We start from the raw sequence: 16,992 nt of genomic DNA, 5'->3' as shown, positions 1-16,992 counted from the left end.
ATAATTACCTAGTTCTAAGTTGTATCTCAAATTCAGTATAAATGGAACATAGGCACACAAACTCAACATCGATACTAAATCTAAATAAATACAAGTTCGCGAAGCGCTGACGAACAAAGAGGGCTTTTTTAAACATTAATAATGGATAATATATTTTTGTATTGGCTATGGACAAACTTCATAGGTATTATGCCGGATAAACATTGTAATTCGTATTGATTAAACTTTAAGTCACAAAACACCAAACATGATCACGGTTATACATAAAGTACGACTAGTACGAGTACCTATACACTCTATAGTGGTGGACCGTGGTCACGATGTAGGTAGATCAAAGAATTGTATCAGCATAATTCGCGTTCAAGACAATATATTGTCAAAGATTCTTTTATTATCTATGGCAAACCGTTTGCTTTCGTTATCTCCGCGAAAACATGCCAAGTGATAACGACATTGTTGATAATTTCAAAACGTGATAGCTGTAATCGTAAATACAACCTGTTTCAAAATATTCAAATTTAAACAATTTACTTAATAGTTAAATATTTTATAGTTTCACACACATATTTTTAATACAACTCTTTATATTTAACCACGACTGCTCTACTTTAATTAGCCGTTAATATGTCCGCCGACGGGAGTACTAACCCGTTCAAGTATTTTCTAGCTGGTGGTTTCGGCGGTGTGTGCACGGTGTTAGTGGGTCATCCATTAGACACTATTAAAGTATGTTAACAACAATCCATTCTGTTATTGAACTATTTTGAATTATAATGTATTAGGCTAACAAGTGCTTCACGAGACTTGCTACTAAGTTATATCATATATGCGAATATGCTATAAGTACAGGTTTATATTTAAGAAAAGAGTATTTTATAATATGTTGGGTCTTGGGACATTCATAATGCTGTGTTTACCTGATTTAAAGACCAATGATATTTTTAGGCCTCTATATCTGTCTGGTAACTGATAAATTAGTACCACAGTTCTTAATTAATAAGATGTATACGTTCAATATTATATAGTTTTATGCATATTATTCAACATATTTACGACTAAATTGGCACATGATATCATTATTTAATAGCAAAAAACATGCTATGTCATTATCATCTTCTTTTATTTATTTGGGTCTCTGCTCTTAGGAAGTTGGGAAGAAAAAATTGTTTTTGATAGTTAATTTTATTTTGGTCATTATTTAAACACAAATTAATCAACATCGTTTATCTTTTACAGAAATTGATTTTAATTTTATGTTCTAATTATTTGTTAATATTTATTATTATTATTTTTTTTTTTATAATATTTTTATAGATAATAATATTTGTCATTAATAATTAAGACTTATTAAGTTTCTATGAATTTATTGATAATTGGCTTATATTATTTCTCTATGATATAGGAGACATGTAAAATTATATTATATACTTCTTTGAATATAAATATTATTAAAAAAAAAATTTTATTTATGTATCTTAAACATAATAAGTTTCTACTGCCAGAATTCTGGTACCAAAACGCACTCTCATACAACATGTGTATACTCCTATTGGACATTGACTATTAGTGAATTATGTGATGTATTCATTTATTTATAGTAATTGCTAAAATAATCTAAATAAAAACTGCAAAACTAGTTTAAATAAATACAAGAATATGTGTTCAAATGTTGTAAAATAGTTAAAATAAATATCTATAAACCTTATATATTGATTAAAAAGTAAAAGGTATTTGTACTTTTTGAATTTCTTATAAAATAATAAACAATGAGTAAACTGAGTGATGCTTTGCCAAATGTCCACTACACAAAAAATGTATCTGGACATATTTTGAAGTTTAATATCTGTTTTTGAGAATTGTTATTTTTTTACCTGTGACCTATAACTTTTTTTTATAGCATTCACTGTACAAGGAACTTTCAACTATAAAATTTAATTTAATTATTGTGTTATCTTTTGATAAAAAAAATACATGTATAGTGTATACCATTTATGTTAAGCAATGTATATAATATATATTAAAATTATTAAGTTTACAATCTTTCTGATTCTTTTACTATCTACCCTTAGGTTAGATTACAAACAATGCCACCAGCTCAGTTAGGTAAAATACCTATTTACAATGGTGCATGGGATTGTGCAGTTAAAACTATCAAGAGAGAAGGTTTTTTTGGTTTATATAAAGGTAAGAATACTACACATTTCATGTAATAAAAGTAGGAATATTAAATTATTTAAATTTCAGTAAAATAATATACTATTAAAGACAATGATATTCGATGATATTGAAGTTTATCGCTTAAACCAAAATGTCTGTTTAATTTAATTGTGAATAATTTACATTTTATTAAACATATTTGTTAATGATCTCTGCAACATATTTATCCATTATAAATGTCTATTATTTGCGAATAATTTAAAAATATATTTAAATATTAATTCTGAACTGTATGTAAGAAATTACAAAATTACCTACTTTATTTTGAAAATTGGTGTTATAATAATTCTTTAAATACAATGTATCAAAATGTTCACAAACTACCTGTACTAAAAGTAAAAAATCAAGTTAATTGTTGTTACAACTTAAAATACTCATAACTCTCTTTAAAATTAAAATATAATAAAAAGCCCACGAGAAGCCTTCTGTAATTATCTTGCCTTTAATTTTTATTAGAAATCAATTCAATCTAATTTTTAAGCTAACAGAACTAAGCATGATCTGCTGAACGTAAAATTTGATATGTTATGCTCTTATAAGACGGGGATAACATATGCGGGTAAAACGTCCTCTTAATTATTTTATTGAGAACAGCAATATTAATTCTCATGGACCTCGGTATAACTTTATACAGTGAGTTAGTGTTTAATGAGCATATTACACTTATTTGCATTAAATTAATACAAATGTTTGGTTTCATAAAATGTAGCTGTCAAGAGTTTAACAACCCTACTTGTTTGAAAACTTTATATTGCTCATTTGTACGTTCATTGGTTGAATATGGCTCTATACCATGGTGTCCTTATCAATCTGGTTGTATTACACAAATCGAAAAGTACATAAATGTTTTCTTCATATGATTGGTTTCAAATTAGGGAAGATTATCACTTCATCTAATATATTAACTAAAGAAATAAACCTCCAATCCCTCGAAGATAGACAATTTTAAATGATATATTTTTCTTATATAAATTACTAAATAATTTAATTGATTGTCCTGAATTATCAGCCAAAATGTCATTTATTATACCTCATCATACTGTCCCCACTACAACACACATTTTGTATACAACCGTAAAAAAACATAATTACTATAATTATGCCCCTTTTAAAAAGAAATTATATTAAATGGTTATACAGTGAAAAATGTTGATTCCTTTTTTGTTCCACTAAGAAAGTTGAACAGTTCTAATTTTATATTCTTTTTATTATTTGTAAAACACTTAGATATAAGTTATCAATTTATTATGTAATTAAATAGGTATATTTTTGCATCATTTTTTGTTCTGTCCTGTTACTCCACATGTTTTGATAACTTGTAAAATATTATTTGTTTTTATAATAATTTCTGTATTTTATGCTTTATCACTTTTTGTAAATTTCATAGAACACAATTATTATTTTTATATTTGTGTGTTCTAATGGTTATGAAAATCAATTCTAAAAAATACCAAGTATTAACTAGTTTTAAATTTAAATGTTAAACACCATTTCACAAATTCTTGATTTTAAAATAAACATTATACTTACTAAAAATGTTTATTAAATTGAAGTTCCATTCAGATGTTCTTATATACATACTATTAAGCTTAAGAAATGTATTTCAAAAATATCTGAAATTTAAGGTATAATTTTTTGATTAACAGTAACTATTTATAAATAGTAATTTAAATATAAATGTATGATATTTTATCTGTTTAAATTCTACAAAAAAAAAATATAGACACAGGATTAGATAATAATTACAGTTTTTAAACCAATTTTAAATAATATTTCCAAATAAAATATTTATAATACCTATAATTTAAATATGAATCCTTCCGATAACAAAATATCCATCATAATTTTTTAGTTATTGTAAGACTTTAAATGTTTAAGTATAATAGAAATCTGTTTAATATGATGAATGTTTTACATCAATTCAAAACTTCAACGTAGAATGTAGATGTTACATATTTGAATATTTAGGAATTCATCATCAATAATAATTACCAAAATTAAGCAAAAAATAAATGTTAAGCTTAAAAATGTTATCATTATATTAGTAATTTTAGTATACAAATATAATTTTTTTTTTGCATATTCTTAGTTTAATTAACTTATATATATTTTATAACATATTTAATTTTTAGGTATGGCAGCTCCAATAACTGGTGTAGCTCCAATATTTGCCATTAGTTTCTTAGGGTTTGGACTGGGGAAAAAAATGTTTTCATCTACTGGAGATAAAAAAGAAGACTTAACTCCCTCGCGACTTTTTTGTGCTGGAGCATTTTCTGGTATTTTTACAGCAATCATAATGGTGCCCGGAGAACGCATAAAATGTATTTTACAAGTGCAGGAATTGGGTAACCAAAAATATGATGGCCCAATCAGTGTTATTAAAAACTTGTACACTGAAGGTGGAATAAGAAGCTTGTACAAAGGAACATGTGCGACATTACTTAGAGGTAATTAATTTCAATTATACCATTTATATTTCACCATTAAAAATACTCAGCAATACTAAACAATTACTGTGTATTTAAAATTGGTTCAATTTTTATTGTTTGTTGTTAATATTCTTTAAAAATAATATATAGTCTACTGATATTTAAATATTATGTTATAATGTATATTATTTTTTAAATTAATAGTAAGTATTTCAATATTAATTTCATAATTTGTTTTCAACTTAAGAATCTGAATTTTTTACTTTATATTTTCTTTTCATTTTAGAAATTTCTTCTTTCAATAATAACTTGCTTATAAATGTTCCATTGTTCAAAAGTATACTTCTTTCTGTAGTAATGTATACTGTATTATTGGTGATTGATTCCGGCTTTGATTCAATAATTTCCATTGTTATATTTGGTGCTGAAATAGTGTTGTGTCTGATGCTTGTTGTGTTATTTAAAATAAAATCAGAAAAATTAGTCTTTATAGTTGCAGTACTTTGTTTAATATCTTGTTCACTAACTTGTTTATGAAGCTTTAGTTCTTTATACTTTTTTTTCATGTTACTTATGCTATGTGATTCACTGTTGCAATTCATGTACTTTCTCAAAGCATATGAAACTGTTTTTCCTTTTAATTTTGATGGACTAGAACATATTGGTTCTAACTTTTTTTTATAAATATATGTAGTTGTACTTTTAATTTTACAGCTATATCCTTTCTTTGAATGTTCCCACTTGCAAGTATGGTTATTTATTACTTTTGCGCTTTTAGTCATTAATGAAACATCCCACAATTTCATCCTGCATGTACAGTGTAGCGAGTTCATATCTAATCGTATTAATTTAAGATTAGATACTGTTTTAAATATATCATCTGGTAAATCAATCAGTTGATTGTTATTTAAAATTAATTCCTTGAGAAACAATTGTTTATCAAATAATCCAGGAGGCAATTCCTGGAGTTTATTATAAGACAAATCTAAATGTTCTAAATTATAAATCCCATAAAATGAATCCATTGACACAGATTGTATTGAACAGTTACTGATTGTGAGATGTTTAATGTTTGGTATTTCAACAAATGCATCAAAAGCTATATGTTGTATGGAACCTTCGATTTTAAGTTCTACAAGATTAGGAAGTCCAATCATAAAGGGTCTTTCTAAAATTGTCACATGTACGCCAATTAATTTTAATTTTTCTAAAGAATCTAAACCAATAAATGCATTTTGATGTAAATGTAGTTGTTTGTTATTTGTTCCCAGTGCAAGTTCTATAGTAGCATTTAGCACTTCAAATGTATGCGGATACACCATTTCAATTGGATTATTACTTAAATCTGCAACTTTTAATTTTGGTAATGGTGGGAATGTTGTTTCGGATAATACAGTTATAGCATTGTTTTTCAAATTTAAATAGTTCAAATCAAGAAGACCAGCTAAACCAGTTGTCTGCAAATGTTTAATTTTATTATTAGCTAATGATAAGCTTTTTAGTACAGTAGCACCATAAAAAGAAAAATCTGGAATTTATTCAATATCATTGTTGTCTAGAATAAGGGTCTCCAATGAATCCAATCCATTAAATAAATCCCAAGATATATCTTTTAGACCACAATTTGTAATTCTTAAAAACAACAAATCTTTATTGATTAAAAATAGGCTATTTGATTTTGCTGTTCTTTTAGTTTTTTTGTAGGTTTCATAAGGAACCATGTCAATATCTTTGGGCTGTAAAAATATCAAATGGTTTTTTATATTATTGTTATGTTCTTTATGTAAATACATAGGTAAGACTGGTGAAAGTTCATTAAATGCATATGAATTTTCTTTTTTATAGATAGAAGTGTCCATTATTGGAATTGGTTCATTACTTTCTAAAGTTAATTTATCTAATGATACACCTTGAATGTTAATATATTTTATGTTATCCATATATTTGAATATTTTATCTGTTATGTAGATTTTTGTCAGATTATTATTGCCATGAATTTCGAATAAAATTAGTTTTGGCAGCTTTATATCATCTTCTATTGTAATCTTGTCTGAATCAGTTGTTTGAAATAAAATTAATGCCTGAAAAATACATAGATACGTTTTATTATGTTGATATAATTTATCTTAATGTGTTTCAAATTTAATTATTATATTAAATCTAAGATTAAACCAAAATATTATAATATTTTAATGTTATTAGTTCAAAATAATGTTAATGTACTTCACTTCTCATTGAATTTTGATAAATTTATTATTTCATAATACAATGAACCAAATTAATAATTTTAGATTTTGAGTGGAGCGATTTGTGTATTGGTTTTGTAATGATGAGTGTTTTTTTTAATTTTTGTTATTGTGTCTGTTATCATGTTTTTGGACAGTAAAAATGTTCAACAGCATATTTTCTTATAGGTACCAATATGTGAAATTGAATGAATGTTTATAATGTATATGCCCCATAGGCCATAACATCATAACTTCTTCGAAATATTGGGATTTTTTTAGATATTCATAGCCATAGTATAATGTTGAGTTTTATTCATTTTTTTTTTAAAATTATTGTTGATAAAAAAAGTTTTGCTCGGTTAAAAACTTAAAAATGTAATGTCATTAGTTGTTGTTCTTGGAAATTACAAATAAAAGGTTGAGCGGTAATCTATTGAATCCGAACATGGAGTTATTATAAAAATTCATTAAAACCACAAAATTGGTAAAGTTTCTGTTTAGATTTTTAAATTGTATACAAGATTAAGATTTCCTAACATTAACAAAAAAAAGTTACGAGCCTTTGAATTACGATATTAATTATTCACCAGTAAATTAACAACTACTCAAACATTCGTTCTCTATAAAAAAAACTAATTATTTTAGGTATTTGAAATATTCAACAATTGTTTCTTTTATTATCTTTTAGATATAATTTTTAAAATATTTCGACTAGTTTTGAGCTATTTATGGACATTTGAAAATAAATTTTTTTTTGGTTAGGAGGGTTGAAATTCTAAAAAAAGTTTATACAAGATATTAAAGATACAGAGTCACAATTTTTTTTTTATAAGTATTGAAAGTTCAAATTTTGACAACATTTCTCAAAATCTCGAAAATGTTCAAATTATTTTGATGTTAAAAATTATAAAATTATAGAATATTTAATTTTTATAGCTGAGGATTCAAAATTGTATACAACATTTTCATAAATAGATGTTTATTTAACCAATTAATCAAAAAAATAATTTAAAAACAGTTCTTTTTAACAGACCTTTTAAGTCAAAATTTGAATGAAATTACATATTTAAACCAATAATAACGATTTTAGTTGTTTTGTTGTAATTAAAAAATATTATTGTTGGATAATATATAACATTTTTAGTGTATATCATTTTATTTTATACACACTATGACTTTTTCATATGTAATTTTTTTTTTTTTTAAATGTATTTGTCTTTAATGCCTAATAGTAAAATAAATTACTTTAATCACAATAATATCATCAAATATACTTAGTAGTATCATTTTTTGTATGTAATGGTTTCATTTCATTGAATTTAAAGTTAACACATCCATTACAGTGACTCTATTGACACCTAATGTTCATCAATGCGTTACCCACTTAACTGCTTTTTTTTATTCTTATACATTTTTTAAAACTTTAACGGTATTAATTCAATAACTCTTTGTATCAGCTATATTTTATATGTTTATTCAGAACATTTTTGAACATCATATGTGTACTTACCTCTGTGTCTAATGGAAGAAAATTTAAAAAGTCTTTTGGTTTTGTTACATTCATAAACATACATAATGCAGTTTTGAAAAACTGTGTATTGTGCTGAGTTATTGGCTCTTCTTCATTTTCTTCGACAACCTTTAATTAAGAGCATTGTATTTAAGTAATCTGTACAATTATTTAAGTATATTTTAAACTATTGTATCTTGTTACTTCATTTTGTGTATTTGAGGTATTTGGTTCTAGTTCAGTTTGTAGTCCGTTATACATCCATTTAACTAGTGGTAAGTCAATAAAATCTGTGTTCTTACAGTTACATGCTCTTGGACAATCTTTGCCCCATTCTAAATTTATATCAGAACTTTGTACCTGCCACAAAATTATAATTTATAACCATCATAAAAATATCATAAAAGTTCTAAAAATAACAACCATTAAAAATAACTATATGTATTATAAAAATCATAATATGTACAAAAATTAATTCATTAAAAAACATTAATGTATTTTTATTTTTTTAGAGATTAGTTTGTTTTATAATATTAAAACTATGGAATATTTATATTTGTGAATATTTTAATGGACACAAATATGATGCATTTTAGGAAATTGTGAGTTTTTAAAAAAGGCTTAATAATTGTTATGATTCTAAAACATTAATTTAACAAGAATATTGGAATGAAAAATAGACAAATGTTCATAAACTTAAATATAAAATGCAGTCTATAAACAGAATATAAGGTTTAAGTTAATGTACAACATAAAAGTTTATGATATTTTATAACCAGTTTGAGATTAATCCAAGTAAGAGATAACAATGTTTATGACCTATGGGCTGTAATTTAAAATTTTAAACTAAATAAATTGCTCTATTCTCTTATTGACCTAAAGGAATTTTGGAAATAATTTTAAACAAATTATTACTCATTATTTACCTTAAAAATTAAATAGATGCATGTTTAAAATAACCAATAAACTATTTTTACAAGATATCGAATGATTCGACAATTATTCATTTATATCTGATATAATATTATTTAGGAACAGTTAAGTTAGATTGTTTTATTAAGAACAATTTCATAAGAATAAATATATTTATAAAATAATAATTAATATTTATTTTGTATGATCCTAAAACATCTAATATTTTAAAATTATATTTGAATCTTATTTTAAATTTAACTATTTTATACAAATGCACATTTAATATCAACCAAAGTGTACATGTGCTTGAGTTTTAAAATGACATAATAATATTTATATAATTCTTAAAATATTTAATGCATTTTTAAGTATGAAAAATATACTATTAATAACCTAACACTTTATGAATACATTTTTTCATATGTTTTCGGGTTTAAAATTAATAGTCAAGTAGGTAGTATAATTGTTGGTACATTACTATAGAAATAGAAATGTTTTTTTAAGATTTTGATTATTTTACCTATAACATTATAAATTAATAAAATTGTATTCAATACCAACAGTTGTATAATGTGTTAAAACTTAATGACATCTAGATTTTAGATTGAACAAAGAAATGGAAATCAGAAATAAATGTTTGTCTATCATGTTTTTTGTTATTTCTTAACCCATTACATTTGCCAATTTTTTTTTTTTAATTAAGAAAACGTATACCCACATGTGTTGTCACTGTCTTACAAATGTATAACATAGCAATAACTGTTTTGCGCAGGATAGAATCACTTAGTGTGTAGTTCTTGTTGAAACGTCAAAAGTGTACACAATATAGAAGATAATATTTTCTGTATCATAGTTTTTTTAGTTGTTTGATATCATTAATAAGATAAAAGTTATAATACTTTAAAAAATCTGATATTTTTAAGTTTTTCAAACTTAAATAACTTCTGATGTAATTTACTATTAAAATATTTGTTATTATCACTATTTTTTAAAATTATTTAGTAATAATATTTAATTGAGCTTCAAGCCCACTGATATGTCTGAAATAGTAAAATGTCATGGAACTATGTTTATATCATATAATTTGTTTTTGTACATTTTAAAATGATCACAACTTACTTAAAAATAATAATATCAATCAAATCCTCAGAAATGACATATATAATATTCTTACCTTTAAATTTTTAAGAGATAAATTCACTCTAATTTTAGAAATTATCGAGTAAAACGTATTATTGCGAACGTGAAATTTGCTTTGTTGTACGTTTGTAAGATTGAGACAACAAATGCCTGTGCGGCGTCCTCTTAATATACAATTTGTCACTTATTTCTGGTTAAGATAATTTGTTACTATTATTAATTATTCCTTATAAATATATAAAATATTTTTTGGTGTTTACTATTACTATACTGAGTTGCTATTTTCAAATTTTAAGATTTTAATTTTAATTAAATAAATTTATTATCTCATATCTCAAAAAAAATACCCCTCTATCCTTCAGAGTACTTATATTTTTCATTATCTCAAATATTTTGCTGTTCCCAGAGATTTCAGTTAGGTTACTGTAAGTTGAATGAATTTATAAATAATTTTATTAAAAAACAATAGGTAAATGAAAATTGAAAAAATTAAAATTAAACACTATCCCATAGTGAAATTACCTTCAAAAAAACACTCATCACAATAATATACCACATTAAATAAAACTTGCTGCAAATCATTTTAATGTATTTTTAAAAATAATTTAATTTACACAAATGTTTAATTTTAATATAATGTATCATAATAATAATAATTTAATATTTATAATTCACTACTAAATGAAATGTTTGACCATTGAATATCATTATCTTATTTTATTTTCCTTCCTGTTGTAACTAAACAGGAACTGGATTAATATGTTTGTCGTGGGAGTAAAATTATACTTTGTAAATTTATCAGTTGTGTATCACAAGGATACTGTGTGTTTGGCATTACTTATTAAATTTAATATTCAAAAATGTCGAGTATTATTTTATCATATAACATATTATAATATGTATAAATATTTATATTATTGTTACTAACTAAGTCAATACTAGCTATAGGTTAAAACGGTGTGAATTGAAGTATGATATAACTAGGTTAAAATCAGTTAAATTGTTAAAAGTTAAAATGCCATCATGTATCTATTGAAAATAAAAGTATGGGTGGTAATATAGAACACTATAGGTATATTATAATTGCTTAAAGTTTCAACTATCTACTAAAAAATAATGGTTATTTATCATTTGAATATACAATTTTATCAAAATTTGAGTTACTTATATAAATAAATTATGCCTAGGTATATATTTTCGATGTTGTTAAATTTTGATGATATGTGAACTAATGAGGAACCTAGCACTAAATTTTAAGCATTTTGAGGCATAAAAAAATGCGATTATAGCAGGACGTCCAACGTCGTACCATTTTGACGTGTTGTCTCCATTTCACTAAAACATGATACACCAAAATGCCCAAATTAACTTATGGTAACAAATTTAATTTAGTTAGTATTTACATTTACGAAGTTTGCAAAACATTAACAAAAGCCGGGGGGGAAACTAGAATATTTTCGGAACAGACAACAATTCTATTGTTTGATAAAATTGATCGTTTTTATTATAGCTTTAAAGTTTAATGACTAAGAAATGAAAGTCAGACTATGTGGCCAATATTGGCAAGGTGAGTTTGCATGAATGTGAAAATATATTATAATGGCCCAAAACTACTTAAATGTGAACAACTGTATGTATTTTGTTGTTACCTTAATTATTTGAGTGAATTGATCTATTATCAAACTTAAAGATAAAATAATCATCTGTATTCCCTTATTAAATTTTTACGATGTTTAAGTTTTTAGTAATATACATATTTTAATATACTGCTCATAATTCACTTATAAAACCAACGAGAGAATAAGCTGATGTTTTTACATTTCAGTTTGATATTAGTTCAATTCAATCTATTAATAAAGCTAAGTTCATCAAATTGGAACTGCTAGACATCAATTTTGTTAGGTGTAGCCGTGTAATTATTATATACGTTTAAGTTTTAGTTTCAATACGGAAACAGCACATATGCGGCCTCTTATGCTTAGGTACAGATGTACCTACTGTACTTAGTTCACATTAAATTAGTTTTAGGCCAGTATACTACATACCTATTCATGCAGACACCACCCAGGCCAATATTGACAATATAGTCCGTCTCTTTTTTCTAAGTTTTTAAACTTTAAATTTAAATCTACAATAAAAACATGATCAATTTTATCAAACAATAGTGTTGTTGTCTATTCCGGAAATGTTCTCGGTTTTTCGTCGGTTTTTGACGTTTGTTAATGTTTCCCAAAATTCGTTAATAGTAAATACCTACTAACTAAATTCAATTTACTACGAATCTGAATGTTGAAGATTGAATCATTTTTACTGCGTTTTAATGAAGACAGACAATTGTTTTTTTTAAAACCTACATCATTTTAACAATCAATTTCACTCAGAATCAAAATGGAAGAAAATCTACAGCCGCAAAATATAACTATACCTGTATATATGTATATGTAATATACTAATATGTATTCTGAAGATTTGGGGCGATATGTATCACATCATAAAATATGTAATTATACTGATATACTTACACCGTCCTCACGAAATTCGTGATTAAAACTGATTTAACAAAATATGGGTTGTATACTTATGTATGTATGTCTTATAAATAATTATTATGCTTAGGTTATTTATAATTTTTACCTAAAATGTCGATTATTATTTACTATAATACTCCTGACTCCACATAGTGTAAAGTGGTACTCATTGTTGTATTCTATATTCAATTCAAATTGAAAGTTGGTGTGTATGTTACACTAACCTTTGTCTAACAGAACTTGTGAATTACTTCGGCAACATCGCCATTATTCATTAATTAATTACAATTAATGGCATACCTATAACAATTTACGAAACTCCGGGAAAGCCGGAGACTACTTTCTATAGCTTTCACGACCTTACGTGAACACTATGATATTATCAGTATCATTTTTCATGGTTTTATACCTACTTACGTGTTTCATACCATATTATTGTTGAAAATAAACCATGAATTGCATTTATTTAAAAATGTATTTTTTATATAGGTAGGTAGGAACGATCGCAATTTACCATATACTTAGTACCTACATTAAAAAATGTTATTTAACACAGTTGGACATCGGCAGACTGCAACCTGATTAACTTTTTACTGAGGCCTACCTAATATTTCTCAAGGTGTCTAAAATCATAATTTTGTGTTTTGGATTTTGATAAAAATTAATTTGTATTATACTACCACTATAGTTTTGATTCTAATCGCACGGAAAGCTCCGGAAATTTCCGTAAGCTCTACAACAAAGTTTTCAAGCGTAAAATTTGTTTTGCGGATCAAAGAATAAAACAATGCAACTTTTATTTTGCATTATTAATTAACTTTTTTGATTTTTTGGGCATATTATTTTAAAGGCATTTTCAGTATAATATTAGCAAACGTGTAAATATATATATCAAACTATCTCCTCAAACTGTATATTTTACTTTTAATAACAGATACGAAAGTAGCAGAAAACAGCCTCTCCCCACAAGCCTGTATTTCCAAAAATGGTTAAAAACAAAATTACAAAAAAAACATATTATTCCATTAACAGTTTTCTGACAATTATGACATGGCAGTGAACTATAAATTTCAAATAATTTTACTGTAATAGTCGAACCTTTTCCCTTATCTCTCAATTAATATTTTATTAAGTATAAGTACATGTAAAATGACAGGTACCTAATCGTAAAAATCAGACGTTCCTAGAAGTTCCGCCAAAGTCAACCAGGTTGAAAAAGAACCATTTAGATTAAGTTTAATAATATAAAAAATTACATTTTTTTATTTTTACATCAGTTTTTTAGTGCATTAAGTAGTATTTTATTTGCGTATTTTTGAGATTTATAAAAGCTTTAAAATACAAACTTTAGTATTTACCAAAAAATTGAAACTGAATATATGATGTTTGATTTATACAAAAGATCTTTAACAGCATCTGTTACATAGACGGACATTTGGTTGAATGTGTAGGGATGCTAGAATAATCCAATAATAATAATTCAAAAATCCTCCGAATAGTTTTGTTTCCTCACCGATGTCCTCATATGATTTATAAGCTTACGATTTACCTACATATTTTTTTTGTTAACAGATATTCCGGCTTGTGGTGTGTACTTTACTACATACGAACTATTAGTGAGGTATCAAAAAAATAACAACTCGGAAGGACTCATAAACACAATATTCGCTGGGGGTATGGCTGGTATACTGAACTGGTTAATTGCTATGCCTGCGGACGTACTCAAGAGTCGTTTACAAATCGGTTTGTTTCATCCCTCTATATATATTTAAAACTATTATTTATAGTTTATAGTACTATATACTAAAACATACTTGGATAGTATTCCAAATACAGTATTTGAAATACTTTTAGAATACTGTTGCCCATATTTAATGATGTATTCTGAATACTGTGGAAAATATTTAGAATACTATATAATGTATAGAATTATTCAGAATACTATTATTATATTAGGCAGTGGCGGATCTAGGTTTTTTATGGTGAGTGCTAGTATGAATAATAGTCCTAAAGTACGATTATTAGTTATTGTGGAAATAAAAAATCGTGAGTGTTGCAATGAAAAAAAGGTTCATCACGGTCAAACATTAAGTTTGTAATGGGAAAATAAAAAAAAAATATCAATTAAAACTAATTTATTATTATACCTAATACAAAGATAAGAAAAATTGACTATTATTTTTTAGCACGGAAATCTCTGGGTTCAAACAAACGACGACCAGATTTTGATGGCCGGCGTCACAGATTTCTATAAAGTATAAATTTATTTTTTATATACTCCCATATTTCTATATATTTCTGTAATTTAGTATAGGAGTCTGTGACCGCCTTCTGGTTTGTAAAATATATATAGAATTAGGGTTGACGGTATTGAAATCGAATACCGAAAAACCGTAATGCCGGAAACAGCAGTTAGGTATTACCTTCTTACAAGTGCGTTACATACCAAATTTAAGCTCAGCAGATCACGCGGAGCTCCGTTAGTTTAAAAATTAGAGTGAATCAATCTATTTTGAAACTTGATGTTAAGAACATTTTCTGTGTTCCTAGGCTGATTTTTTTGCGTTAGTCCAATTTTTTAGCAAGTTGTATATATACAATATAGCGTAAATTCAAAATGCTCATAAAATTATAACTCACTTAAAAATTGAATTATCGTAAAAACCAACATACACAAACACAGATAATGTTCTTACCTAAAAGTTTCATAATAGGTCGACTCACTCTAATTATTAAACTAACGAAGCTACACGTGATCTGCTGAACGTAAATTTGATGTGTTACGCACTTATAAGACGGAGACAACAAAAATGCCTAGTGTTACGTCCTCAGTATGACAATTTGGAAGGTTAGTCTGGACCACAGCCTGAGTGGTTCTATCGAGCGCAGAACAGTTTTTTTCTGGTATAGGTACTCTAATAAGACTGAGACAACACTTGTGGCGTCCTCTAAATTAAATTAATATTTTTGAAATATTTAGACTAATTTTAAGATATTTATGCCATTATAACCTATTCACACCATTCTATAGTACTCAATGGTTTCTGTGATATTCATGTGATTATCACATTATCACTGTTTTTTTATTGATATCATTATTTTATACTTTCAGCACCTGAAGGAATGTACCCGAGAGGCATTCGAGACGTATTTGCTAAACTATACAAAGAAGAAGGACTGAAAGCATTGTACGCTGGTGTGACGCCTGTTATGCTCCGAGCATTCCCTGCAAATGCCGCGTGTTTCTTGGGCGTAGAGCTAGGGTTAAAGGGCTTAGATTTTATTTTCCCTCCGAACAATAATAAATCCATAGAAATTAACTAACAGATATCCTCAAATTTCTTATAACTGAGGTTCATGAAACAATTTTATAATAGTTATTTGGTTTTATATTTTTTGTTGGGTGGTATGGGTGATCGTATTATAATATTTATACAGGCTGTGCATAGCAAAAATATGTATTATATAAAATATTGCGTTGTATTAATTTTAAAGTTATCTTAAGTTATACTATCAATGATTGTATTGTTTTAGGTTCCAATTGTTTGAATATAATATACATATGTGTAAATTAATTGGTGTAAATTTAATTAGGTAAAGACAATAATTTTAGTTTAAGTGAATTTCGAAGAATTTCTATTTACTGTGTTGTGCTTGGTAGGAATACAGCTATTTTTTTTAAATTCAAACTATTGATTTTATTGTGCTTACCTAAGTATATACATAATAAGAATACAGTTATAAAGAATAAATTATATTTTATTATATGCTAATATTTATTTAAAAATATATTTGATATTTTGATTGAAAAGTAGAACAAATGGTTCTATTTATTGCAAAAAAGTTGATCATTAAAATTTTCAGTTATTTGATGTATTTTGATTGCCTAAAAGATAATGATTTAAAATTCGACTCTTTAGTAACTTGTAGGTAGAATGTTATAACAACTAAATTTATATTATATTCTAAAATAATTTTATTTTTACTATTAGCTTTTAAAACTGGAAAAATGACAAGTATTT

At 25.6% G+C, this 16,992-nt stretch overlaps 2 protein-coding genes across 2 annotated transcripts; one reads left to right on the top strand and one right to left on the bottom strand.

Annotated features, from left to right (window-relative positions):
• The first annotated feature begins 481 nt into the window (after positions 1-481).
• LOC111035104 (congested-like trachea protein) lies at positions 482-16,545 on the top strand. Its single transcript, XM_022316616.1, has 5 exons — positions 482-726; positions 2,070-2,184; positions 4,350-4,667; positions 14,543-14,713; positions 16,083-16,545. The coding sequence occupies exons 1-5, from the start codon at positions 625-627 to the stop codon at positions 16,292-16,294; spliced, it is 918 nt and encodes a 305-aa protein (XP_022172308.1). The 5' UTR covers positions 482-624; the 3' UTR covers positions 16,295-16,545.
• LOC111035103 (leucine-rich repeat-containing protein 70-like) lies at positions 4,866-11,024 on the bottom strand. Its single transcript, XM_022316615.1, is given in 4 exon segments — positions 4,866-6,730; positions 8,388-8,516; positions 8,592-8,747; positions 10,965-11,024. Coding segments are annotated over 4 exon segments (2,184 nt in total). The 3' UTR covers positions 4,866-4,891.
• Positions 16,546-16,992: the final 447 nt, after the last annotated feature.

The sequence above is a fragment of the Myzus persicae genome, unplaced genomic scaffold (genome assembly GCF_001856785.1).
Source record: "Myzus persicae strain clone G006 unplaced genomic scaffold, MPER_G0061.0, whole genome shotgun sequence".
NCBI classification, from domain to species: Eukaryota; Metazoa; Arthropoda; class Insecta; order Hemiptera; family Aphididae; genus Myzus; species Myzus persicae.
This window is presented reverse-complemented; position numbering and strand designations above follow the sequence as displayed.

Coding starts and splice junctions, on each gene's coding strand:
- LOC111035104 (XM_022316616.1), top strand. CDS start 625: ATGTCCGCCGACGGGAGTACTAACCCGTTCAAGTATTTTCTAGCTGGT. Junction 4,668..14,542: donor ATGTGCGACATTACTTAGAG/GTAATTAATTTC, acceptor TTTTGTTAACAG/ATATTCCGGCTTGTGGTGTG. Junction 14,714..16,082: donor CAAGAGTCGTTTACAAATCG/GTTTGTTTCATC, acceptor TTATACTTTCAG/CACCTGAAGGAATGTACCCG.